The 25078-nt window shown below is 50.4% G+C and overlaps 1 protein-coding gene and 1 non-coding gene across 11 annotated transcripts in view; both read left to right on the forward strand.

The window, feature by feature from the left end:
* The window catches only part of Chd3 (chromodomain helicase DNA binding protein 3), a 26786-nt gene extending 1852 nt beyond the window's left edge, over positions 1-24934 (forward strand). The window contains exons 2-40 of one of the 10 annotated variants that reach the window (XM_087910466.1): positions 2803-2915; positions 3463-3633; positions 3811-3935; positions 5242-5528; positions 5741-5871; positions 6031-6181; positions 6339-6532; positions 6873-7103; positions 7282-7485; positions 7915-8126; positions 8680-8811; positions 9789-9888; positions 10219-10410; positions 10551-10751; positions 11258-11395; positions 11653-11774; positions 11920-12093; positions 12466-12607; positions 12825-12956; positions 13774-13891; positions 14071-14195; positions 14362-14593; positions 14913-15079; positions 15494-15671; positions 16061-16126; positions 16648-16733; positions 16890-17023; positions 17553-17697; positions 17866-18028; positions 18531-18652; positions 18767-18902; positions 19003-19104; positions 19290-19421; positions 19979-20087; positions 20963-21095; positions 21337-21578; positions 22539-22702; positions 22947-23073; positions 23716-24934. In XM_087910466.1, coding sequence (XP_087766592.1) covers positions 2803-2915; positions 3463-3633; positions 3811-3935; positions 5242-5528; positions 5741-5871; positions 6031-6181; positions 6339-6532; positions 6873-7103; positions 7282-7485; positions 7915-8126; positions 8680-8811; positions 9789-9888; positions 10219-10410; positions 10551-10751; positions 11258-11395; positions 11653-11774; positions 11920-12093; positions 12466-12607; positions 12825-12956; positions 13774-13891; positions 14071-14195; positions 14362-14593; positions 14913-15079; positions 15494-15671; positions 16061-16126; positions 16648-16733; positions 16890-17023; positions 17553-17697; positions 17866-18028; positions 18531-18652; positions 18767-18902; positions 19003-19104; positions 19290-19421; positions 19979-20087; positions 20963-21095; positions 21337-21578; positions 22539-22702; positions 22947-23073; positions 23716-23953 — 6071 coding nt within the window. In that variant the 3' untranslated portion in view covers positions 23954-24934. The remainder of the gene's footprint in view (positions 1-2802; positions 2916-3462; positions 3634-3810; positions 3936-5241; positions 5529-5740; positions 5872-6030; positions 6182-6338; positions 6533-6872; positions 7104-7281; positions 7486-7914; positions 8127-8679; positions 8812-9788; positions 9889-10218; positions 10411-10550; positions 10752-11257; positions 11396-11652; positions 11775-11919; positions 12094-12465; positions 12608-12824; positions 12957-13773; positions 13892-14070; positions 14196-14361; positions 14594-14912; positions 15080-15493; positions 15672-16060; positions 16127-16647; positions 16734-16889; positions 17024-17552; positions 17698-17865; positions 18029-18530; positions 18653-18766; positions 18903-19002; positions 19105-19289; positions 19422-19978; positions 20088-20962; positions 21096-21336; positions 21579-22538; positions 22703-22946; positions 23074-23715) is intronic. The other 9 variants (XM_087910471.1, XM_087910467.1, XM_087910472.1 and 6 more) reach the window with 9 other exon arrangements.
* Positions 17140-17278, forward strand: LOC125409605 (small Cajal body-specific RNA 21). Its single transcript, XR_007234840.1, has one exon.
* Positions 24935-25078: the final 144 nt, after the last annotated feature.

The raw sequence follows: 25078 nt of genomic DNA on the forward strand, positions 1-25078 counted from the left end.
ACTCTTCGGAACTCGGGTCTGGTTTTGATCCCAGAAACTGTGTGCCTGTAAGAGAGGAGAATGAACGAGTCTAAGGTCGACATGGGTCTTTGTGTGGCGTCCTCCCTCCCCCTTCTTTGCTTTCTGAACCCTTGAGAAACGTCAAATGCTTTTACATTTTTATATTTGAAACAAAACCTCACCTTCTCTGTCTCCCGGGGCAAGTGCATCCCCCATTCCAGCCCTCCAAGTCAAATAAGTGACCCAGATACACCCCCTCAGATGACTTTCTGAGGCAAAACTTTCGAAAAAATATTTTTAGCGTACTCATTATCCGTCTACCTAAGTGTGGGGAAAATAAGTCTCCTCTAAGGAGCCCTGTTCAGGCTGCCCGCCCTCGTCTCTTTCTGGAATATGAATTTGTACTCGTGAGAGTCTTCCATTGTTTTTCATTGCGACTGCTTTGATTCTCACCATTTTGTTTTACATTCTTACCCAAGACCAATTTTTATCCCTCCCCCCTCGCTCCAGTCTCCTTACATTGTTAAACGTTTAAAATAATAGCATTCGTGTTGGTGGGGGAAGGGAGCAGGAAGCTAAAGAAAAAAACCTCATTTCTTCCCCCTCCCCCTTCTGGCAAGTCTAGAGAAATAATATAACATAATATATAGATGTGATTCCTTGGGGGGTGGGGATGGGGGTGGGGAAATGATTGTGGGTGGTGCGGAAAATTCTGGTAGTTTCTTTGCAAAAGGTCTGAACATACAAACCCACCTCCTGCATTCAGTACGCATGTGCGGCAGACCTATTATGGAGGTTCGTTGTGGGGGAGGGAGGGGAGGGGAATTTGAGAAAAAAATAAATATAAGTGTGAGAGATTGATGGCGAGATTAGGAGAGAGGGGCGGGAGGAACGCTCTCACCCAGGCTCCTCCCACAGGCCCTCCCGCCAGACTCCGCCCTCGCCCTCCCCACCTTCCCGAGATCTGAGCCGGGATGTGGGAGAGTCTGGGCTCGCGGCCAGCATTGAGAGGCTGCTGAGACAGAGGTTGGGGCTTAGATTTGCTTTATTACCCTCCCTTGCCTCTCCTCGCCTTTCTTCCCCTCTGCTGGCCACCGTCGTCGACCTAAAACCTAGAACCTCCTGCTGGACTGGGTGGGAAGTGGAGTTCACAGGCTTACTCTCCCCACACACCCAGGGTGACCCCGTCGGGCCACCTCCCTGATCCTTAGCCAGTTGGCGTAGCCTGGCCTGCCCTTGCCACTTGCCCCGCGGTCTTCGTTTCCATGTTCGTGTTAACCCAAGTCCCTAGAGTTAAGGGGAGCCAGCTGCTGAGCAAGACGTCTGACGTCCTGTTACAGCTCTGGATCAGTTTTCACACACTGCCTCTCGGCAGGCGGTCTCTTTGCATACTCACACCCCCATCTTAGAGTGTCTTCGCTCTCAGGGACACGGGATGGTGGAGGTAGAAGGAAAGGTAGCGTCTGATCGGAAACCCAGGCCTGGGGTGTTAATTGTGGCTAATTTTCCTTGGCTGTTGAGAGAAGGAGGATTGTGTGTCCTAGAGCAAGAGCCTGGGCCAAGCCCTGGCTTTCTCCTCTGGCTGCAGCTGCCTTTCCTTGGACAAGACAGGTCTGGCTGGTTAGTCTGGTGATTGGTGGGGGTGGTAGGTGAACCAGAGCACTGTTTCTGTGTGGCATCCGTTTGTGGGGCATTAGGGCTTATTCTGCAAGAAACCACTCTGATACCCAAGTTTCAGCAGACTGGCAGAGGTCAGGGAGACTGGGGTGGTGGGATGTCAGGGAAGGACCCGTCCTGAGCCCTCTGTCAGAACCTTCTGGGGAGAGAGCCAGGGACATAGCTGTGCTGAAGCAGGTACAGGTGTGTGTGTGTGTGTGTGTGTGTGTGTGTGTGTGTGTGTGTGCAAATGAATTTGAGACTGCACGTGTCACGTGTGTCTATCTGTGTTTATATCCTTGTTTGTGTCCCTGTAATGTGTGTGTGTATGTGTGTGTGAGCGTCTGTGTGTGCATGTCTGAGAAAAATACAGAAGTGAAAGGTAAAGCCATGGATAAAGGGCACAGCCTCTGGGAAGAGATTTAGAGGCAGACTCCAGTCCTGTGGGAGAAGGACTGTTTAGGGAATCTCGTAGACTTTGTTGTGCTGAGTTAGGGTATGAAGGAGGCAGGTACTGGTCCCGTGGGCGAGAGGGTAGAATGACTAGCTGAAAATTTCTTTTGCTCCAGTGCTGTGTTGGGGTGATTATCCAAGGAAATGTAAATAGAGGCCTCCCTCTTGGCAAAAAGGATATCAGAGCCCCAGGGTGTTAGTGTGAGAACCCGGGTGTCCACCTTTGGCTCTCCCTTCTCAGCATCTGGCTTAGGGAGCTGCCAGCTTGTGTCTCCCTACTCCAAGTGCTGGGGTCAGGCCAGGCCAGCAGCTGGGCATGGCTTCCCCGGTTCCTGGGCAAGCTGCCAGCTGGCAAAGTGAGGGGGAAGGCAGGAGGAGCCCTGGCGAGGACTGAAAGGACCTGCCACAGTCTGAGCTGGTGGCCTAGAGTCTGGTCCCTTGTTAGTAGGAGGGGAGAAAAGGGAGTGGCTTGGCTGCTCTTCCTTTTTGACCCTTGACCTCCCATTCAGAACCAGAGGATCCCAGAGTACTAGAAACACTCTGTTTGCATCCGTTGGAGGGCAGTGAAATTTAGAGGAATTAATGCCTGGGTTCCTAGAGAGTATGACTGAGTCGGCAAGAAAGGGAACAATAAAGAACCTCAGGGACTGGGGTGCTCCAAGTTTAGGTTTTGTGGTACTCTTCTCTCCAAAGATAAGGATGATATCCGGCTGCTGCCTTCAGCATTGGGTGTAAAGAAGAGAAAGCGAGGACCCAAAAAGCAGAAGGAAAACAAGCCAGGCAAGCCCCGGAAACGCAAGAAGCTCGTGAGTACCAAGGGTCCCTAATGCTGACTACATCTTCTCTGGCCCTGGTTGCCTGGGCAAAGGTGTACTTAAAGTCAGGAGGCTCTACTCCTTCCCTCCTTCATATCATCTGCATCTCTTGGGCCTGGAACCCTAACCTCACGTGCTCCAAGCTCGAAAAGCATCCAGTTGTCACCGTAACTTGCCCTGCAATCTGAGAGAAACAGTTGAGAGCTCTCTGGCTTGCTGAGGAATAGCTCAGTGATGCAGAACTTGCCTCACATGTTTAAGCCCTGGGTTTAATTCCCAATACAGAGGGAAGAAGAAAACCACAGTCTTGGAAGAAGATTACGTGAATTCAGAGCCTAGAGGTCCTCTGTCTTCCTGGGCAGTTTAGTTAGCTCCCTGTGCCTCAATTTCCTTTGTAAAAAAGTGAATAACTATAGATCAATTACTGTTTCATAGGATAGTTGTAAAGATGGAAAGAGATAAAATATGTTTTGCGCTAAGAACAGTTCTTGGCACATGACAAGAAGGAATAGATGTTATTTTTGTTTCTCTTCCTTAGGACAGTGAAGAGGAATTTGGCTCAGAGCGAGATGAGTACCGGGAGAAGTCAGAGAGTGGAGGCAGCGAGTATGGAACTGGACCAGGTCGGAAACGAAGAAGGAAGCACCGAGAAAAAAAAGAGAAAAAGACAAAGAGGAGGAAAAGGGGAGAAGGAGATGGGGGGCAAAAGGTGAGTACAGTTAGGAAGTGTGAGGGATCTGCATCAGAGGTGCAGGGGATGAGGGGTGCGGCCAGAACTGGGGTTGGGCTGCAGAGGGGAGCAGGAAGTTGGTAGAGACTGAGGGACATTGACGGATGAGAGGAGAGGAGCCAGGCAGCCCCACCTTACCCCACTGTCCCCACCCAGCAGGTGGAACAGAAATCATCAGCTGCGCTGCTTCTGACCTGGGGCTTGGAGGATGTGGAGCATGTGTTCTCCGAGGAGGACTACCACACACTTACCAACTATAAAGCCTTCAGTCAGTTCATGAGGTACAGTGGAACTGGGAATCTTTTCAGATGAATGGTTAATTTTGGGGTGCGGGCTGGGCCTCTCTGGAATCTGTTTAAAATCTAAGAAAATGCTTCCAGAGAATGCTTCACGGCATGTGCACACAACATTTTGCACATAATTTCAGTCTATTTTTGGTTTGGGATCTGTCAATCCCAGCTAAGAGTCCATCTCTCCTTAAGGTTGTGAGGACAGAGGTCGTGAGTCTAGTACTACATTAGAGAACTTTCTAGAACTAGAAGGTAGTGAGAACAGGAAGGATTGAGTCTTCTGCTCCTATTGGAGCTCCATATGGAGCATTCCATTTTCCTCACTGTAGCTTCTCTAGACTAGACCTGGTGACACCGTTGTCCGAGAGGTTTTATTTCAAGTCTTCACAACCTTTTCTTAAGTCCTAGTAACAACACATCATGCGTTGGTAGCAGCGGGATTTTAGCTATGGAGGAAGCCCATGCTGAGGTTTAAACATGCATAGCAGTTTAGGGCCTTGGCTTCCTCTGAAATTAAGAAAGTAAGATACTTAATTTCTTTGGTGCTCAGTTTCCTTATCTGTAAACTAGAAATGATACATACTTTGTAGAAGCCTGCATGGATTTGGTGGGAAGCTGAATGCAAAGCCCAGTACCTTTGGTACCTTTGATACTTAGACTCAAGAGATGCTAATTGGTAGCTGTCCTTAGAGATGTCTTACTTACACCCTGCTAGAGACAGCATGTTTCCCAGCACTGAGGTCACAGGTGTCCTCATAGGATTTTTGCACACACACCCTTGAAGAAAATGCAATGTCTGTCTCTTTCAAACTAACTCAAGGGAGGCTGGGTGGTAGTGATGCACACCTTTAATCCCAGCATTCAGGAAGCAGAGGCAGGTGGATCTCTGTGAGCTTGAGACCAGCCTGGTCTACAGAGCGAGTTCCAGGATAGCCAGGGCTACACAGAGAAACCTTGTCTCGATAAACCGCACACACACACACACACACACACACACACACACACACACACACAAAACTATCCCAATGGAAACTTTCTTCAAGTTCCATAGAATTCAGTGAAATGCAGAAGACTCAAAGCTAGAGTGCCGTTGTGCCACTGTGAGGATGGTGCTCAACAGGATCTATTTCCCTTCTAACTTCTTTTTGCTTAATTTATTACTTAAATTAATGTTTTTCTTAATAGGACGTATTTCCCCCACCCAGAATAGTTAGCACAGACTTAATTGATATGGGGAGATGGCAGTATTCCCAGACCATCTGTGAAAGGTCTGGATTTTCTGCTTCTATGTTTCCAGGCCCCTAATTGCTAAGAAGAATCCCAAGATCCCAATGTCGAAGATGATGACCATCCTGGGGGCCAAGTGGAGAGAGTTCAGCGCCAATAACCCCTTCAAAGGGTCAGCAGCTGCTGTGGCGGCGGCGGCAGCAGCCGCTGCAGCAGCTGTAGCCGAGCAGGTGTCAGCTGCTGTCTCCCCAGCCACCCCCATAGCACCATCTGGACCCCCTCCTGCCCTCCCACCACCCCCTGCTCCTGAAATCCAGCCCCCACCTATCAGAAGAGCCAAAACCAAAGAGGGCAAAGGTAGGAACCCTCTTCTTCCAACTTCTGTTTCCCTGCTTTGCAAAGTGCATGGCCTCATGACCAGCTCAAGCCTTCCCAGCCCGGATCGCTGTGGGGAGAGGGAGTTGCTGCCCGTTAGGGGACATGAGGAAGCCGTAGCCCACGGCGCAGTCCAGAGTTCCGGTGACTCTTGTTCTTCCAGGATGTGTCATGGCCTCCCTATTCTCATTCAGGTCCAGGCCACAAGAGGCGGAATAAGAGCCCCCGAGTGCCTGATGGACGCAAGAAGCTTCGAGGGAAGAAGATGGCACCACTCAAAATCAAGCTGGGGCTGCTGGGTGGCAAGAGGAAGAAGGCAGGCTCGGTGAGTGTCTCTTCCTTTCTGCTAAACATCTTGGTGTCAAGGGCACCATGGGTAGGTAGTCCATGAGGGAAGCTGAGCGGGGAACCCACAGTCTAGGGGTGGAGGAGGTGGTGAGCAGAACCCAGCATGCCTCACTGACGGCAGCGGGGCTATGGGCAGTATGCTTTCCAGAGCGATGAGGGCCCGGAACCAGAAGCTGAGGAGTCAGACCTGGACAGTGGTAGCGTCCATAGTGCCTCGGGCCGGCCTGATGGCCCTGTCCGTGCCAAGAAACTGAAGCGAGGCCGGCCAGGAAGGAAGAAGAAGAAGGGTAAGGGCTGTCACTATGTGACCCCTCTGTCCACCCCTTTCTTCCTTTGCTGTCTTTCTTACTTCAGATTTTGACTTCTCTATTCAACCCTTCTCTCTGTCTCCCCTGAATCCCTTTCTTTTTCTGTTCCCTTTGCCTTGACTGGGGTATTTGACAGTCCTGGGCTGTCCTGCAGTGGCCGGGGAGGAGGAGGTTGATGGCTACGAGACGGATCACCAGGATTACTGTGAGGTGTGCCAGCAGGGTGGGGAAATTATTCTGTGCGACACCTGCCCTCGTGCCTACCACCTCGTCTGCCTTGACCCTGAGCTTGACCGGGCTCCTGAGGGCAAATGGAGCTGTCCCCACTGTGTGAGTACCTGGTGCCCTCGGGGTCCCATCTATTTCTTTTCTTCTGCTTTCTGTTATGGTCTTCTGGGCTTCTCAGCAGTAGGTAAGCAAGATCCTGGAATCCTAATTGGGTCCTTTCATTAAACCCTTTATCGGCAGAACCAGTGTTTTTGGAAAATGGGGATATCTTGTTTGTTAGGGCCCATGAGGCTTCTATGCACTTCTGGGACTCAGTCATCTTGGTTTTGCCTCAATTTTCCAGTCTCTTCTTATGTTCTCTCTCTCTCTCTCTCTCTCTCTCTCTCTCTCTCTCTCTCTCTCTCTCTCTCTTTCTCTCTCTTTTTCTGCTCTTGATTCCCAGGAGAAGGAAGGGGTACAGTGGGAGGCCAAGGAGGAGGAGGAAGAGTATGAAGAGGAAGGGGAGGAAGGAGAGAAGGAGGAAGAGGATGATCACATGGAATATTGCCGAGTGTGCAAGGATGGTGGGGAGCTCCTGTGCTGTGATGCTTGCATCTCCTCCTACCACATCCACTGTCTGAACCCCCCGCTGCCCGACATCCCCAATGGTGAATGGCTGTGCCCACGATGTACAGTAAGTGAGACTCTGTCCTTAACCTCACCATTGAGCCCCAACTTTCACCCATTCCTGGGTCCCAAACACTGAACTTTTCCTTTCTTAGCCCCCACCCTTTGTTGTACCTTTGTCCTACCTAACAAGAGGCTCTCCTTGCCTTTTTCCTTCCTTTTTCTCTTATGTGTCCATCCTGAAGTGTCCTGTGCTAAAGGGCCGTGTTCAGAAGATCTTGCATTGGCGATGGGGGGAGCCACCTGTTGCAATGCCAGCACCCCAACAAACAGACGGGAACCCAGATGTCCCACCCCCTCGTCCTCTTCAAGGCAGATCAGAGCGAGAGTTCTTTGTCAAATGGGTGGGATTGTCCTACTGGCACTGCTCCTGGGCCAAGGAGCTTCAGGTACAAAGGCTATTGCTTGTCCTACCCTCAGGATTCTGCTGTCAGTCACTAGCTCGCTCCTCCCCTCTCCTCTGGGTTTCCATCTCCTTCCCTCTCGGATTAGGCCTCAGGCCTCACACTCTTTCTGTGGTTCTTTTGGTCTCATTTCATCTCTGTAGTTGTCACACCTTTTCCTACTGCCATCTTCTCCTCCTTACTATTTAATTTCTTACCCCCTTGTCTTGCCTCTTATGTTCCTCAGCTGCTCTCCCAGGCCTGGTTTTCTAACTCCGTCCTATCAGTTTGATTTATTTTTCACTATTGCTTTTATTACTCTTTGTTTTTTATCCACTTGCTTTCAAAGATTCCTTCTCTACAACTCTTCCCTGCTGCCCTTTGTCTCTTTGAATTTGGACGCTGCCTCTTCTCCATCCCTCTCTGCTCCCTCAGCTGGAGATCTTCCACTTGGTAATGTATCGCAACTACCAACGGAAAAATGACATGGATGAGCCGCCACCCCTGGACTATGGCTCTGGTGAGGATGACGGGAAGAGTGACAAGCGCAAGGTGAAGGACCCTCACTATGCTGAGATGGAGGAGAAGTACTACCGGTTTGGCATCAAGCCAGAGTGGATGACTGTCCACCGCATCATCAACCACAGGTGAGTCCTTGGTTCATGGAAAGGCCCACCTGGACCATGACACTGTTCTTACCTGGCGACGGCCCTACATACACCAAATGACCAGTTGAGGTTTGGTAACTGTTTCTGCAGTTCCAGTCCTTCTGGCCTTGCTCTTCTAGGGCACTTGAGAAGCCAGGAGGAAAACCCAGCCCAGTATTCTTCATTTGTTTCTAGTAGCATAGGGCTGGGGATGGGACAGGAAAGCAAACTGTGAGTGTTTGCAGTGTAGGTTCTACTTCTGCCTAGCACTGGCTCATTTATGCCAGAGCGTGAGTGATCAGATGGGATATTTGTCGGTTCGCTTGCTCGTGCCTCTATCCATGTGTGCATATTAGACACTCAGAAATCCTGGGTCAGTGAGTGATACTGGGGCTCTCCAGGATGTGCTGTGATGGCTGACTTTTACATACCATCTTGAGAAGGCTAAGGTAACAGATGCTGTGCTTGTTGGCACTTTATTTACTAGGACTTTGTGCAATGTGACCATACTATTTTTCTCTCTTGCTTCTCCTCTTGGCCTCCTGCCCAACAGTATGGATAAAAAGGGGAATTACCATTATCTTGTGAAATGGAAGGATTTGCCTTATGACCAGTCTACATGGGAGGAGGATGAGATGAACATCCCCGAATATGAAGACCATAAACAAAGCTACTGGAGACATCGGTGAGGGAGCCAGTGCATAGATCCTGAAAACTAGCCTGCAAGTGCAGTTTCATATAGACCCAGGCTAGGGCAGTGGTGGCCTGGGCTCAGTCTTTGATGGCTTTGTTAGCAGTAGTTTGAGGAAGAGAAGTAATATCTGGCTGGGCCTGGAAAGATGACCCGGCAGCTAAGGGCTCTTGCAGAGGATCTGAGTTCAGCATCCACATCTGGAGGCTCACAATCTTCTGTAACTCCAGATCCAGGGGATCAGACTCCTCTGGCCTCTAAGGGCCCCCGCCACAAAGACACATGCATAAAAATCACACATAAATAAAAATCAACTAAATCTAAAAAAATTGGAAGAGGAAATGGGATCTGGTCTGAGAAATGAGTTAAGAGGTTACCTGGAAAAGAAGGATTGATTCTCAAGGTATAGTCTCAGGAGTGGCGGGAGACAGCTTGGGAGAAGGCCGCAAGATGGCTTAGTGGGTAAAGGTACTTGCCACTAAGCCTGACAGCCTGAGTTTTATCCTGAGTAGAATCCACATGGTGGAATGAGAGAACCAATTTTCACAAGTTGTCCTCTGACCTCTGCATGTAGGCCCTGACATGTGCATGCACACACAAAATTTTCATGTAGGGGCTAGAGAGATGGCTCAGCCGTTAAGAGCATTGACTGCTTTTCCAAAGGTCCTGAGTTCAATTCCCAGCAACCACATGGTGGCTCACAACCATCTATAATGAGGTCTGGTGCCCTCTTCTGGCCTTCAGGCATACACGCAGACAGAATATTGTATACATAATAAATAAATAAATAAATATAAAAATTTTTTTACATGTAGTTAGATTTAAAAAATAATCCTTGGAAAAAGAAACTGAGAGAATTTGAGGAGAGGTTTTAGGCAGAGGGAGGCAGATTTGGAATAGATTTAGGAAAGTGGGAGGCCCAGGCCCCCATCAAGGACCAGGCCTTGCTCAGATACCCACTCTTTCCTCAGTGAACTAATTATGGGAGAGGACCCGGCACAGCCTCGAAAGTATAAGAAGAAAAAGAAGGAGCTACAGGGAGATGGGCCTCCCAGTTCACCTACTAATGATGTAAGTTCTCTCTCCTGTCACTACAGCCTTGGGACTGAGTTCCCCGAAGCCGTCTGCGGCTCTGAGCAGTTGCTGTTCTCCATCTGCACTCTTGCCCTCTTCAGAGGCTTAGGGACTTGGTGTAGGAGCTGGAGTGCTTCCAGAAGTGGAGCCCAGTTCCCTTCTGAGCCAGCCCTTCCTAGTGCTGGGTTTGCTTTAGGGGCCAAGGGGGGAAGACTGAAGATTACAACTCAACTCAGGCCCTAGCTTAGGAAATTGTAATCCAGCTTGGGACAGGGCAGAAGAACCCCGAGCTGCTTCCTTGAACCTTGTGATGTCTTCATTCCTCAGCCTACAGTGAAATATGAGACCCAGCCGCGGTTCATCACAGCCACAGGGGGCACGCTGCACATGTACCAGCTGGAAGGGCTGAACTGGCTGCGCTTCTCATGGGCCCAAGGCACTGACACCATTCTGGCTGATGAGATGGGCCTGGGCAAGACCATCCAAACCATCGTTTTTCTCTACTCGCTCTATAAGGAGGTGTGTGATGGAGTCTAGGCCCGAGGGTGTGGGTCCTAGCCTAGGCTGGGCACGGAGGATGGAAGGCTTTAGCAGGCAGCAGGCAGACTGGTGTGTAGTTCTTGAGCCAGGATTAACGGGATTTCACCCTTGATTCCCAGGGCCACACGAAAGGTCCCTTCCTGGTGAGTGCTCCACTCTCTACCATCATCAACTGGGAACGAGAGTTTCAAATGTGGGCACCCAAGTTCTATGTGGTCACATACACGGGTGACAAGGACAGCCGGGCCATTATTCGAGAAAATGAGTTCTCCTTTGAGGATAATGCCATAAAAGGCGGGAAGAAAGCTTTTAAGATGAAGGTGAGTCTCTGTCTCCTGCTTCAAGATCCTTGGATCTCTCATTTCTTTGTCCCAACCAGGAACTCCTCTCCTTATCTTTGTGCCTCTGTACTCCATCGTAGACTCTCTGGAAGCATGCATGATCTGTCAGTACTGGGCATGGGGGTGGAAATTGAGAGCTATGCTTCTTGATAAAGGGTGGGGGCTGGGGGTGTGGGTAGGTGTGTGTAAAGTGGCGAGGGCTGGAGGTGTGGGTAGGTGTGTGTAAAGTGGGGGGGGACTGGAGGTGTGGGTAGGTGTGTGTAAAGTGGGGGGGGACTGGAGGTGTGGGTAGGTGTGTGTAAAGTGGTGAGGGCTGGGGGTGTGGGTAGGTGTGTGTAAAGTGGCGAGGGCTGGAGGTGTGGGTAGGTGTGTGTAAAGTGGTGGGGGCTGGAGGTGTGGGTAGGTGTGTGTAAAGTGGTGAGGGCTGGGGGTGTGGGTAGGTGTGTGTTAAGTGGCATCTGAATGGGAAGTGGTTATGTTGGCAGAGAGAGGCTCAGGTGAAGTTCCACGTTCTCCTGACATCATACGAGCTGATCACCATCGATCAGGCAGCGCTTGGCTCCATCCGCTGGGCCTGTCTTGTGGTGGATGAAGCTCATCGACTCAAGAACAACCAGTCCAAGGTGAGTGAAGTTCCAGACTGAGCCTGTGGGCCCCCATGTGTCTTGATCCTTAAATCAAATCCTTCGGGGGAGTTGTAGCCTGGAAGGAAGGTTCCTGAGCTATCTGGGGACAGGACTGTGCTCGAAGAAGCTAGAGATGTGGGGGTCTCTGATCCAGAGGGAATTCAGGAGCTGGCAATAGGGAAATGTCTGTGAGGTGAGATAGTCACTTGCCACTGATAACCCTTTCTCCTGCCTGTCCCTGCCTCACTTTCTAGTTTTTCAGGGTCCTCAATGGCTATAAGATAGATCATAAGCTGTTGCTGACAGGGACCCCACTGCAGAATAACCTGGAGGAGCTCTTCCACCTTTTGAACTTCCTCACTCCAGAAAGGTTTAAGTAAGTGGCTCACTAAGGGTGGTGGCAGGGAGGAAAGGCAGCACCAAGAGTTCCAGTAGAAGATTCATCTGACTTAAGAAATAGAGCCTGAGATCAGAGCAGGGACCTCTCATCTTGTGTGTTGTCTTACTTCTGTGTCTGCTAGCAACTTGGAGGGCTTCCTGGAGGAGTTCGCTGACATATCCAAAGAGGACCAGATTAAGAAACTGCATGATTTACTGGGGCCACACATGCTGCGGAGACTCAAGGCAGATGTCTTTAAGAACATGCCGGCCAAGACGGAGCTCATTGTCCGAGTAGAGCTCAGCCCCATGCAGAAGTGAGACTTGGGATAGGCTCTCTCTACTTGGGAGTGAGGTTTGGGTGATAGTATCTTTCCAAGAGTTGGGACCAAGTAGCGTATTAGAAGTGGTTGCTGCTGGGAGTGGTATCCCTTGCCTTTAATCCCAGCACTTGGGAGACAGATGCAGATAGATCTCTGAGTTTGAGGCCAGCCTGGTGTACAGTTTCAGGATAGTGAATTTCAGGATAAACGGCTACACAGAGAAACCCTGTTTCGAAAGGAAGAAGGAAAGAAGGAAAGAAGGAAGGAAGGAAGGAAGGAAGGAAGGAAGGAAGGAAGGAAGGAAGGAGAGAGATGAAAAAGAAGTGGTTCCTTTCTTACTATCCCTTGTATATCCCTGGTCTTTAGGAAATACTACAAGTACATCCTAACTCGAAATTTTGAGGCCTTGAATTCACGAGGTGGTGGGAACCAGGTGTCACTGCTAAACATCATGATGGACCTTAAGAAGTGCTGCAACCACCCATACCTCTTCCCTGTGGCTGCTATGGTAACAGAACAGGGAGCTGATCGCATGGCTGCTTCTCTGAGAGGGTCTGTGTTGAGCACAGGGGTGGAGCTGGGTTGTTGGGTCCAGGTTCTGACCTTGGAAGGGAAGGAACTGAAAAGTGTGGGAGCTGTATTAAGCTTTTGGCTTCTCTAGGCAAAGTAGTAGGAGTAAGGAGTATGCTTCCTGACCCTGTTTTCTCCATTCCCCCATTTTTCAGGAGTCTCCAAAACTGCCCAGTGGAGCTTATGAGGGTGGGGCACTCATTAAGTCATCAGGGAAGCTTATGCTGCTGCAGAAGATGCTGAGAAAACTGAAGGAGCAAGGACACAGAGTGCTCATCTTCTCACAGGTGCACGTCCCGCCTGCTCTCTCCATTGCTGTCCTCCGCTGCCATTCGCCAGCCCTATCCTCATTCCTGTGGCTGCTCTAGTATGAAAGACTGAGATCCTGCTCATAAGCATGACTTGATTCAGACAGGCAAAGCAACACATGCCTGTGATCCCTGAAGTTGGGATGTGGAGGCCGAAGCCAGTCTAAACGTAGAGACACCCTGTATTCAAATAACAAAAAGGGAGGACAAGTGGCTGGAGAAGCTTCATTGGGAGAACCTTTGCTAGTTTGCAGGAGGCTCTGATTGATCCCTAGCTCTGGATAACAAATAAGATGAAATGAAGAAGGTCTGGATTGGTTGAGGTGGTGCATGCCTCTCAGCCAGGCCAACACAGCAAATCCTTGTCTGTTAACACAAAACAATAGGCCTGACATGCCTGGCTCATCCCTGCATCTGATCCCTGTTCTAAGACTAGTATAGTCGTCAGCCTTGTGAGTAAATACAGGTAGGGAATGCTGGCCCATTAGGAAGCTGATGAAAGTATCCCTCCACTTTGGAGAAAGCCACATGGCAGTTTTACGAGTTTTTCAAAATATTTATAGGTTTCTCAGAAACCTTTTCATGGGTCTCAGAGAACCCGTGCCCTATAAGAAATGGTCTTAAATCAAGAGTTTGACTAGAACAGTGAGGACTTGGGAGGTGGTGTAAGTTCCTTGAGAGCTTGACGGGGGGGGGGGGGGTGGGTTTCAGTACAAGACTTGGGGATTTGTTATCTTGGGGAACTAGACCCAAGCTACTGTCATGACCTTTGGACTCCTACTGTCCTGTGTTTTAGATGACCAAGATGCTAGACCTTCTAGAGGACTTCCTAGACTATGAAGGCTACAAGTACGAACGCATCGACGGCGGCATCACTGGTGCCCTTAGGCAGGAGGCCATTGATCGGTTTAATGGTGAGGATGAATACCTTGGTCCCTGTGGATATGAAAGGCCTGAGAACTTCAGCCATGCCCCTGGGATGGGGGATGGTGAGGGGATGGTGGAAACTTAGACTTTGGAGTTGGGATATAATGATTTATAGTTAGAGCATCTTGCAGCTGGTGGTAAACTTGGCCTAATTCTCACCTCCTAGCTCCTGGTGCCCAACAATTCTGCTTCCTCCTGTCCACCCGAGCTGGGGGCCTGGGCATCAACTTGGCCACAGCTGACACTGTCATCATCTTCGATTCTGATTGGAACCCCCATAATGACATCCAGGTGGGAACCTATACCCTAAATCCCCTCTTAACATTCAGCAGGTTGATATAGGTTCATGGAAGAGGCTGTCCTGCTCAGGTGTGGGTCTTAGCCTCCTTTTCTGACTGTGTGTCAGCTTCTCTGTACCACTCCCCTGGCTGACCTCCATCCTCTCCTGCCACTGTAGGCCTTTAGCAGAGCCCATCGGATTGGCCAGGCCAACAAGGTGATGATTTACCGTTTTGTTACCCGAGCGTCTGTGGAAGAACGGATCACACAGGTGGCGAAGAGGAAGATGATGCTGACGCATCTGGTGGTGCGGCCAGGCCTGGGCTCCAAGGCCGGCTCCATGTCTAAGCAGGAGCTGGATGACATCCTCAAATTTGGCACTGAGGAGCTATTCAAGGACGAAAATGAGGGTGAGAGCTTTTTCTACAGCTCCCTTAAGGTAGTCCCTGTTCTCTGAGGAAAAATACATTCTGAAGCAAGCAGACAGGCAAATAAACAAACAAAAAAAACCACTCTCTCAGCCTGTGAGGGAAAAAAACCCCTTTTTAGTAGTCCTGAGAGAAGGGCTGTCTACCTAAGGAAACAAAGCAAAGAACCTTTGACATATGCTCCCAGGGAACGGTTCTCTCCAGGGCCCAGTGAGGAGGAGGAGTGGAGCAGCTCACCCATCCTAAGCTGCCTGAGCTTCTGGCTAGAACCTCAAGTCCTTTCTGTCTGTGTCTCTGCCAGGAGAGAACAAGGAGGAAGATAGCAGTGTGATCCACTATGACAACGAAGCCATCGCTCGACTGCTGGACCGGAACCAGGATGCAACCGAGGATACTGACGTACAGAACATGAATGAGTATCTCAGCTCCTTCAAGGTGGCACAGTATGTTGTGCGTGAAGAAGACAAGGTGAGAGGCTTTGGGGCTACACCCTGTCTCTCCAAGGCCATCTCTGAAGGGCAGTGAAATTATGCACTCTTAGTTTTGGACTATTCCCCCACTCTGGCCCTCAGCAAAAAGCAACGGTAGACCTCAAACAGTTTCTCACCTGATTGATGAGACTGGGCTTTGGAGAGAGACATGGGCACAGAAAGTTCTGGTAGTCTGTGGGAGGAAGCAAGGGAAAGTGGAGGAGATTTAGAGAAGCCAGCACATTACAAGGAAGAGGTGATGAGAAAAAGGTGCAGTGTCCAGAAGCTGGATGCAGATCCAAAGACAGGTCAGGCAGCATTGAGCAAGATTTGGCCTATGTAGGAGAGAGAAGGTGTTTGATGCAGCCAAAGTGAGAGGGAAGCTGCCAGCCTTGACTCTGCTGCCTTTCAGATTGAGGAGATTGAGCGAGAGATCATTAAGCAGGAGGAGAACGTGGATCCCGATTACTGGGAGAAGCTTCTGAGGCATCACTATGAGCAGCAGCAAGAAGACCTTGCCCGAAACTTAGGCAAGGGCAAGCGGGTTCGAAAGCAGGTTAACTACAACGATGCCGCTCAGGAGGATCAAGGTGAGGACTGCTCCTGACCAGAGATTGGAAGGGAAGATGTGATGGAGAGAGCTTTGATGGAGGCCAGGGTTATAGAGCGGCCGGAGGCCAGTGATCGGGAAGGGTCAAGAGGAACTTTTTAAAGCCAGATGGATTTGTCAGGATTTCACTGTCTAGTGACTATAGAGGAAGGCTGTGAAGACCCTGAGACTCACTGCTTAGAATAGTTTTGATGGAAGTCAGAGTGGTAAATAGGAGGAACCCAGAGACTAAAGATGGCTGTGGATATATGGCTACAGGATATGCAACCCAGCATCCCCAGCAGGACCCAGGCCTGGGTGGAGGTGAAGAAATGTCCAGGAGGGCCCCAGTATGGTTACCGCTGACCATTGACCCCTCTGTCCTCACAGATAACCAGTCAGAATACTCGGTGGGGTCGGAGGAGGAGGATGAGGACTTCGATGAGCGTCCTGAAGGTGGCCTCTTGTCTTGACTTCCTGTCTCAGTCTTTCAGTTTCACTTCCTAGCTTTCTCTAAGCCCACTATTTTTTTTTTTCTTTTTGTGTCACATTTGGAGCATCCAGCCCTGTGCTATCAAATGCTTTCAGGTCGAGAGAGGTAGTGCAGCCTACTGATGCATACCTGCAGGCCCAGATACTAGGAGGCTTAGACAGGATCACTTAAGTCCAGGAGTTGGAGGCCTGGGCATCACAGACTTCATCTGAAAGTACAAACACACGTATGCCAAAACTAAACAGGAAGATTGTTATTTTACTTTCCCATGAGTAATATTGTCTCTCAGATCTTTGTTACTAATTTTTGAATATGACTTCTTTGAGCTTTGCTAGGTAGTATTGCTGGCAGCATGCCTGGAAGAGAATTAGAGAGAAACATAACACAGGCTAGCCCCGGGTTTTATATACGGGGATGGGTGCAGAGGAAGACTGCGGCCTTAGGGGAGGTGGTGACTACTGACCAGTGCCACCCTTACCCTTAGGGCGTCGGCAGTCAAAGAGGCAGCTCAGAAATGAAAAGGACAAGCCACTGCCTCCATTGCTGGCTCGAGTTGGGGGAAACATTGAGGTGAGACTCTGGCCCAGGCCCCTGCATGATCTCTAAGGAGAAAATGGTAGCAGTGGGAGGTGAAGAGTGGGTTAGGATTGAGGACTGGGCCACCAGGGGTAGAAAGGATTTCAGACTTCTAATCTCATTCCTGGCCCTGCCCCACCCCACCTTCAGGTACTGGGATTCAATACTCGACAACGGAAAGCTTTCCTCAATGCTGTGATGCGCTGGGGGATGCCACCACAGGATGCGTTCACCACACAGTGGCTAGTGCGTGACCTGAGGGGCAAGACTGAGAAAGAGTTTAAGTGAGTGGGGTTGAATTCAGTGGGGCTCGGAGCTCTGGGTTTTCCTCTCTTGTCTTGGCTACCATATGATGTGACCTTACTCAGCTGAGCGCCACTTCCTACCTTATAACACGCCCAGGCTTGATTTCCTGGGATGTGGGCTCAGCCTACCCCACTTCCCCTCAGCAGAGCCTAGAATAAAGGGGCCAGGCTTCTCCCTCATGGGAGGGGTGTTTGAGGAAGGAGCCTCACCCAGGCTAGCCTGGCCTCACATTTACTTGGCCATGATAACTTGGCAGGAGGAGGTGGTGAACAGGATGAAAAACTGACTGATGGGGCCAAGTTCCAGGAGATGCAGTGGGGGGCTGATGGGGAAGGTCCATGGATGAGTTAGGACGTGGAGGGTGATCCAAGCGAGAGGCCTATGGGCCGAGTCTTGGAAGCACCTGGGGAGTTAAAAGTTCAGGAGGTCAGCGCTCTCTGCATCTTCCGCATTGCCTGAACACCGCCTAAGACCTTGCAATCTTCCTTCTGCCCCCATGCTTTTCAGGGCCTATGTGTCTTTGTTCATGCGCCATCTGTGTGAACCTGGAGCAGATGGCTCAGAAACCTTTGCCGATGGGGTCCCTCGAGAGGGGCTGAGTCGCCAACAGGTGTTGACCCGCATTGGAGTCATGTCTCTCGTCAAGAAGAAGGTATCAGTCTTTCCTCACTCAAGCATCTGGGCAGCTGCTTGGTCTCTGTCCTTCCTCTGTCTCTCATCTCCTCGTTCTAGGTCAGGCTGATGCGCTACAGAGGGACTAGGGTTTCCCTCACACCAGCACCAGTTACTGACCCTTGTCCCTGCATGCTTCCTTTTCCAGGTGCAAGAGTTTGAGCACATCAATGGACGCTGGTCAATGCCGGAGCTCATGCCTGATCCCAGTGCTGACTCTAAGCGCTCTTCCAGGGCTTCCTCCCCAACCAAAACATCTCCCACCACTCCCGAGGCGTCTACAACCAACAGTCCTTGCACCTCTAAACCTGGTAATTGGGAGTCAGTATGGTGGGGCAAGAGGTGCAGTCAGCTGTCAGGGTGGAAGACCCGCTTCCCCTCCTTCCCCAAATTAGGCTGTTTGTGTGATTGTAATGAGATTCATGAAGTTGAACAACTTTATACAGGGAATAGGCTTATTTGGGCTCATGGTTTTAGAGGTTTGAGGTTAACAGCTGCATCTGGCGATCACCTTCTTGCTTCAGAATCCTGAGGTCATACAGAATATCACATGCTGAAATGCAGAGAGCATGTGTGTAGATTCTTCCCTCTCCATCTTCTTAAGAGTCAACAGAATTCAGTTGTGGGGGGGCTTCACCCCTGACCTTACCCAATCCTGATTATCTCCTCCAAAACCCACCTGTAAATACTGTCCTTAGGTTCAGTATCTACCATTTTAGTACCTCACACTGGGCGTTAAATGTCAGCACATGAACCAACTCTTGGAGAATACTTAAGCCATATCCAAACCATAGTGCTCTGCCTTCACCACAGCTACTCCCGCTCCGAGTGAGAAAGGAGATGGAATACGGACACCTCTGGAGAAGGATGACCCTGAAAACCCAGAAGAGAAGCCAGAGAAGAATAGCAGGATGGGGGAAAAGATGGAGACAGAGGTGTGTGGACACCTGGATCTCTCTGAGGAGACGGAGTGGAAGATCTGGAGGGGTCTTGGTAACTAGCTACCTAGGAACCCTTGAGCTCATCTTGACTCCACCGTCCTTCACCAGGTTGATTCTCCCAGCCCAGCCCCATCACTTGGAGAACGACTAGAACCAAGGAAGATTCTCTTAGAGGATGAAGCATCAGGGGTGACTGGAGAGGTGGAGCCTGAACCTGGGTACCGAGGAGACAGAGAGAAGTCTGGTGGGTGATTATCCTAGTGCTCTGGCGTATTGGAGTTCTGTCTTCTGGAGTCAGGATGAGAGTAACATCCTCCCTTCCTATCTCTTGACTCTTTTCACAGCCTCAGAGCCAACACCAGCACAAAGGGGGGAGGAGAAACCATTGGATGTACAGGATCACAGGGAGAGGCCGGAGGGGGAAGCAGGGGATTTGGGCAAGAGAGGTAATGGGTGGAAGAACTGGATACCGGAGTCCCTAAGGGAACCAGGGGAGGTGGAATCTTGGGGAACCAAATGCCTGGGTCTTGGGTGGGTAGTTGTTGGGAGAACCGGCACGTTTATGTATTAAGTAGTCCTGGGACTTAGTAGAGGCTATCCTGAGATGTGAGCTTTGACCTGTTTGGCCTAGCAGAGGATGTGAAATCAGAGCGGGAGCTTCGACTTGGGCCTCCTCGAGATGAGCCGCGGTCCAATGGGCGCCGTGAGGAGAAGGTGGAGAAGCCGAGGTTCATGTTCAATATTGCTGATGGTGGTTTTACAGGTGCGAGTTCTCGTCTCTTACCTGCTCCTCACTATCCATTCTGGGCTTTCTCAGCCAATGCCTGAGGCTGCCTGCTCCATTGAATTCCAAGTCCTTCAGTGAGATGCTGCATGCTGACAAGGGACCTTCCCTCTCATTTCTAATACAATATTTTGTTTTAATTCTAATGTGAGCCTGTCTTTAATTAACTTTATTCCTTACTGCCTAACATAATGTTTTCCCACTTTTTAATCTTTTTTTCAGTTTTATTTTCTGTGTCTACATGTATGTGTATGCACCATGTGTGTATAAACCCTTAAAGGTCAGAAGAGGGTACTAAATCCCAGTAATTGGAGTTACAGATGGTTGGATTGGAGTTACCATGTGGGTGCCGTGAACTGAACTCTGGTCCTTTGTATGAACAACAAGTGCTCTTAACCACTGAGCCACCTCTCACCCACACCCTACTCACAGTTCCTAGGGAGCATTTAGTGTTCTGCCCTCACTCAGCTTTCCATCCATACATGCCTACTGGGACAGATGCGGGTCACAAGCCTCTGATGCTTCTCTCTTCGCAGAGCTTCACACACTGTGGCAGAATGAAGAGAGGGCAGCTATTTCCTCGGGGAAGCTCAACGAAATCTGGCACCGAAGACATGACTATTGGCTTCTGGCTGGAATCGTCCTGTATCCTTCGTACATATGCATGATTGAGAAAGGACTCTCAGCTGGAATAGAAGGTGTCTTGGTCATGTTTCTGTTGCTGAGATAAGCAACATGACCAAAAGCAGCTTGAGAGAAAAGGGTTTATTTCATCTGACAACTTAAAATGCATCTTCCAGGGAAGTCAGGGCAAGAGCTTGAGCAGGAACTCAAGGTAGGAACCTGGAGGCAGGAACTCGAGGTAGGAACCTGCAGGCAGGAACTGACGCAGGGGCCATGGAGGAGTGATTACTGGCTTGCTCTTTACGGCTTGCTCGGCCTGCTTTCTTTTCTTTTCTTTTTTTTTAGTTGTTTTTATTGAGCTATATATTTTTCTCCACTCCTTTTCCTTCCTTCCCCCTCCCCTTCTACTCCTTCCCATGATCCCCACGCTCCCAGTTTACTCAGGAGATCTTGTCTTTTTCTATTTCCTATGTAGAGTAGATCCGTGAATGTCTCTCTTAGGGTCCTCACTGCTGTCTAGGTTCTCTGGGAGTGTGAATTGTAGGCTGGTTTTCAGCCTGCTTTCTTCTAGCATCCTTAACCACTGGTCCAGGGGTGGCATCACTCACAATGGGCAGGGTCTTCCCACATCAATCATTAATTAAGAAAATGCCCTATAGATTTGCCTGCAACCAGACCTTATTTTGGCATTTTCTCAATCGAGGTTCCACTTCCCATATAACTCTAATGAGAAAAACTAGCCAGGACAGAGGGGGACTATGGGTTGAAGAAGGGTCTACACTTAGGGCAGAGAGACTTGTGCCACAGTTTGGGGAAATCTGGCCAATAAGAAGAAATGTTCACAGTCAAGACCATTCAGTTAAATTCCTTGATAGTTCCCTTTCCTCCACTGGCAGTCATGGCTATGCCCGGTGGCAAGACATCCAGAACGATGCTCAGTTCGCCATTATCAATGAACCATTTAAAACTGAAGCCAATAAGGGGAACTTCCTGGAGATGAAAAATAAATTCCTGGCCCGGAGATTCAAGGTGGGGATAAAAAAGGAAAGAAGTAGGGTGAAAAGAAGGCCTTGGGTCAGAAGTCATCTAAAGGGAGCGTTGGCATCTTGAGAGTGGAGGTAGCACTTTTGGCTAAGACCAAGTGACGGAAACTGGTCTGCATTGGAGTGCATGTGGCATTTCCTGGGCCAAGAGTGGGGACGGAGTAGCTGTCTAGTGCTGTGTCCTGTCGCTCCGCTCCCCTCTGTTCACCTCTGTCCTGCGCCCTCAGCTCCTGGAGCAGGCGCTGGTGATCGAGGAGCAGCTACGGCGGGCGGCCTACCTGAACCTGTCACAGGAGCCGGCGCACCCCGCCATGGCCCTCCACGCCCGCTTTGCCGAGGCCGAGTGCCTAGCCGAGAGCCACCAGCACCTCTCCAAGGAGTCGCTGGCAGGGAACAAGCCAGCCAACGCCGTCCTGCACAAGGGTAAGGGCCGCGGTGGCCCCGCGCGGGGGAGGGCCCACAACGCTGCGTAAGTCTTCACCCCGCACCCCTCAAAATCTACCCACACCCCTCGCCCCCTTACCTCGCTACCCTCTGAACCACTCCCCTCTGACCTCTAACCCCACCTCTGACCCAGCTGGCATCCTTTTGGGTTTTAACCTTTATTCCTTGTCCAAGCCCATTCTCCCTACCTGATAGATAGGGTTCACATTGGTGACCAGTAGGTACCAGTCACCTTATTCAGTGAGACCTCATCCCTGGGAGTGCGCCCACATGATTGTACCTGCCATGATCCTGATAGCTTTAGTTTGGTGTTTATACACAAATGTCCTTAGCTTTGATCCCACAGATCACTATCTTAGCACCTCATTTATCCCATGAAGTGAAAATTCCTGCCCATCCACCCTTGACTGTACCCCATAAAACTTTCCTTAACCCTCAACCTCTTCTCCCACATCCTTCTACCTTGATAATTGTAGCTTAAGTCCCAGAGCCATCTTAACCACCTAACAGAACCTGGTATAATGTAATGTAACAGAACCTGCCGGCCTTAGGTCCTTCTATGTAGCGCTGACCCTTAACTCCCCTCCCCCATTATGTATTAAAACCAATTCCTTAAATCATACTACTCCATGCCTCCTGTTTCCTCCCCACCATCCCCAACCCCTAAGCCTCCCTTTTCCGGTATGGGATGTTCTGACAACCCCCGACCCCATGTCTTCCAATGTCTTTCCCTCCCTCTTTTCCATACTCTTTTCTCTTCTCTATTCCCATCTGTCCGGTATGGTATCTGGCCGGAAACTTTCCTTCTCTGAATCACTCTTTTTCTGTCTACTTCCTGTAATTTTTGTCACTTGGTCTGTGGTCCTCTCACATCTGTGTCCTCTCTTTCTGACTGGACTTGTCCATCTGACTGTCACTTTTTCTGGCTCCATCTCTCTCTTTCCACCTTTCTCTTGCTCTTCTTTCTCTGTGGCCCGGGCCCCAGTTCTGAACCAGTTGGAGGAGTTGCTGAGCGACATGAAGGCAGATGTGACCCGCCTGCCAGCCACGCTGTCCCGAATACCCCCCATCGCAGCCCGCCTTCAGATGTCCGAGCGCAGCATCCTCAGCCGGCTAGCCAGCAAGGGCACAGAGCCTCACCCCACACCGGTAACCCTCTTTTCCCTAACTTGTTAACCTGTCAGTGCCCCTTCCACACATACACACACACACACACACACACACACACACACACACACACTCCATCAGACTCCTACATATGTGGAGAAACAACCTGCTACAATAGGCTTCACCCTGAGTCTCCCTGCCTGCACCACAACCTCTAGTCATTCTGGAGCATGATTCCTCACCTCTAGACTATGGACTAACTAACCTAGCTTGCTCTCTATTCCAGGCCTTTCCCCCGGGTCCTTATGCCACACCACCGGGGTACGGGACAGCCTTCAGCGCCGCACCCGTAGGGGCCCTGGCCGCCGCAGGCGCCAATTACAGCCAGATGCCTGCAGGGTCCTTCATCACAGGTTAGATGGTGGTTTTGACTCCTTGCTTCTCCCTCACTTTTGCCAAACTTCGTCCCTTGTCCTGCTTTAAACCCATCTTTCTTCCTTGTAAGTGTCCACTGTTTTACGGAAGAGTAATTCTGGGCTTGTTATAGCCATTTCTTTGTTTCTCTCCTTCTATCCCCGTGACAAAACCCTCCATCAGTCAGGAGTCCGAGACAGGATTCCAGAGTCCTCAGGCCAGCCTGGGCTGTGTGAGATGCTGTCAAAAAAGGAAAGCATCTGGGTGTGGTGGCACATGCATTTAATCCCAGCACTTGGGGGGTGGAAGCAGATGGGATATCTCTGAGTTCCAGGACAGCAAGAGCTATGTAGAGAGACCCTTTCTCAAACAAAACAAAACAAAACCAAGAAACCCAAAGCCTCACCCATTGTGTGACTTCATACCTCCCACTTGAGCTCCCTCTACCTGGTTTCCTTTAGGAGAAGTGAATGTGAATTCAGAAAGGCTGGGGAGTCAGACCCGGCTGCATCCTGGCACAAGAGGAATCTGAGGAGGACGGTCCCTCCAGTCATTCTACATTTATAAGAAGAGTCAGAGTGACAGGAAGTGACATGGCAGTAAGGATAGGCTGACCTTTTCTAACTTGTCTCCCCAAACAGCCACCAACGGCCCTCCAGTGCTGGTGAAGAAAGAGAAGGAAATGATGGGGGCGCTGGTGTCAGACGGGCTGGATCGGAAGGAGCCCCGAGCAGGGGAGGTGATCTGTATAGACGACTGACTGGGTCTCAGGCCTGCCCTTCACCTAGGCCCCGGCCCCGGAGCCGACCCACATCTCAGGCCTTGGGGCCTGCTGCCAACCCTCCACCTTCCCCACCCCTTGGGCCATCGCTGGGCTAGGAGCCCTTTGCCCCTCTATAACTACTCCCTTCAAGAAGGACCCCTATCTCTCTCCACCTCCACACACCTTTCCCACCAAACCTTGAAGACTGTGCTGGTGTGAAGAGGTCTGGGTGGGAGATGGGTAGCAGGGTCTTCCAAGTACCCTTACTCCCCACCCACCAAATACACAGCTTCCCACTAAATGATTGTCGGGAGGGAAGAGGTGGCACCTCCCCAGTCCTTTCCTGCAGTATCACTTCTGCCTCCTGTGAAAGTGGGGGATTAGCCTTGCCTGGCCCTTAGGAACTTTGTGAGAAGAAGAGCAACAGAGGAGGGGACTTCATTACAGAGGGATGAAAATAGCGCCGGGAGAAAGAAGGGAAGAGGAGGGGCTGCCTCTTCCACATGGAGGGTGCGGCTACAAGAGAGGGAGCTGACTGCTGTTCAGCCTCAGAATAAAGGCGCTGTTTGGTGGCTCAGTCACCTTGTGTGTACCAGCATCTTGCGTTAGGAACCTTTCTCCTCCCTAGGGACCAAGGACCACGGACCAACCCCCTCCAAAGAGTAACGGTTGGGTGATACTCCCCCAAGCCAAAGAGGAGCTTCCCAACCTGTTCTAGGAACCCTAGAAAGGGTGGGAGAGAATACAGAGGGCCACACATGGGGGCAGACCCCCACTCTGGGGCTCAGGTTTCTGGGGGACTTAAATCCTCCCTCCTCAAGGCCTGGATACAGACTAAATTTGAGTAGGTCAGGCCAGGCGCCTAGTCAGGAGACTACCTTGCCTGTGGGACCAGAGCAACATAGTGGATAACAGGCTAGGGAGATAAGGGCACATTCCCCTCCACGGAGGGGCCAGGGAGTGGCAGTTTGCATGGGGAACCCCCACTTCCTCCTTGCTGCCCCTTTCCCAGTCTCTTCGCTCCTACTCCTGGGCTGTCCCAATTCCCTCTTCTGTATCAGGTTATCGGTTGTACATATAAATTATACTTTCCTTTCTGTGTGCTGTCATTTTTGCCTGCGGAAGGGGAATTCTTGTATGGAGGGAAAGTAAGATTATTGCTTTGTAATGTTTCATCTTAAATAACCCCCCCCCCTTTTTAATTTGGATTTTGAGACAGGGTTTCTCTCTAGCCCTGGCTG

This window comes from Myodes glareolus, chromosome 9 (genome assembly GCF_982192425.1).
Source record: "Myodes glareolus chromosome 9, mMyoGla1.1, whole genome shotgun sequence".
NCBI classification, from domain to species: Eukaryota; Metazoa; Chordata; class Mammalia; order Rodentia; family Cricetidae; genus Myodes; species Myodes glareolus.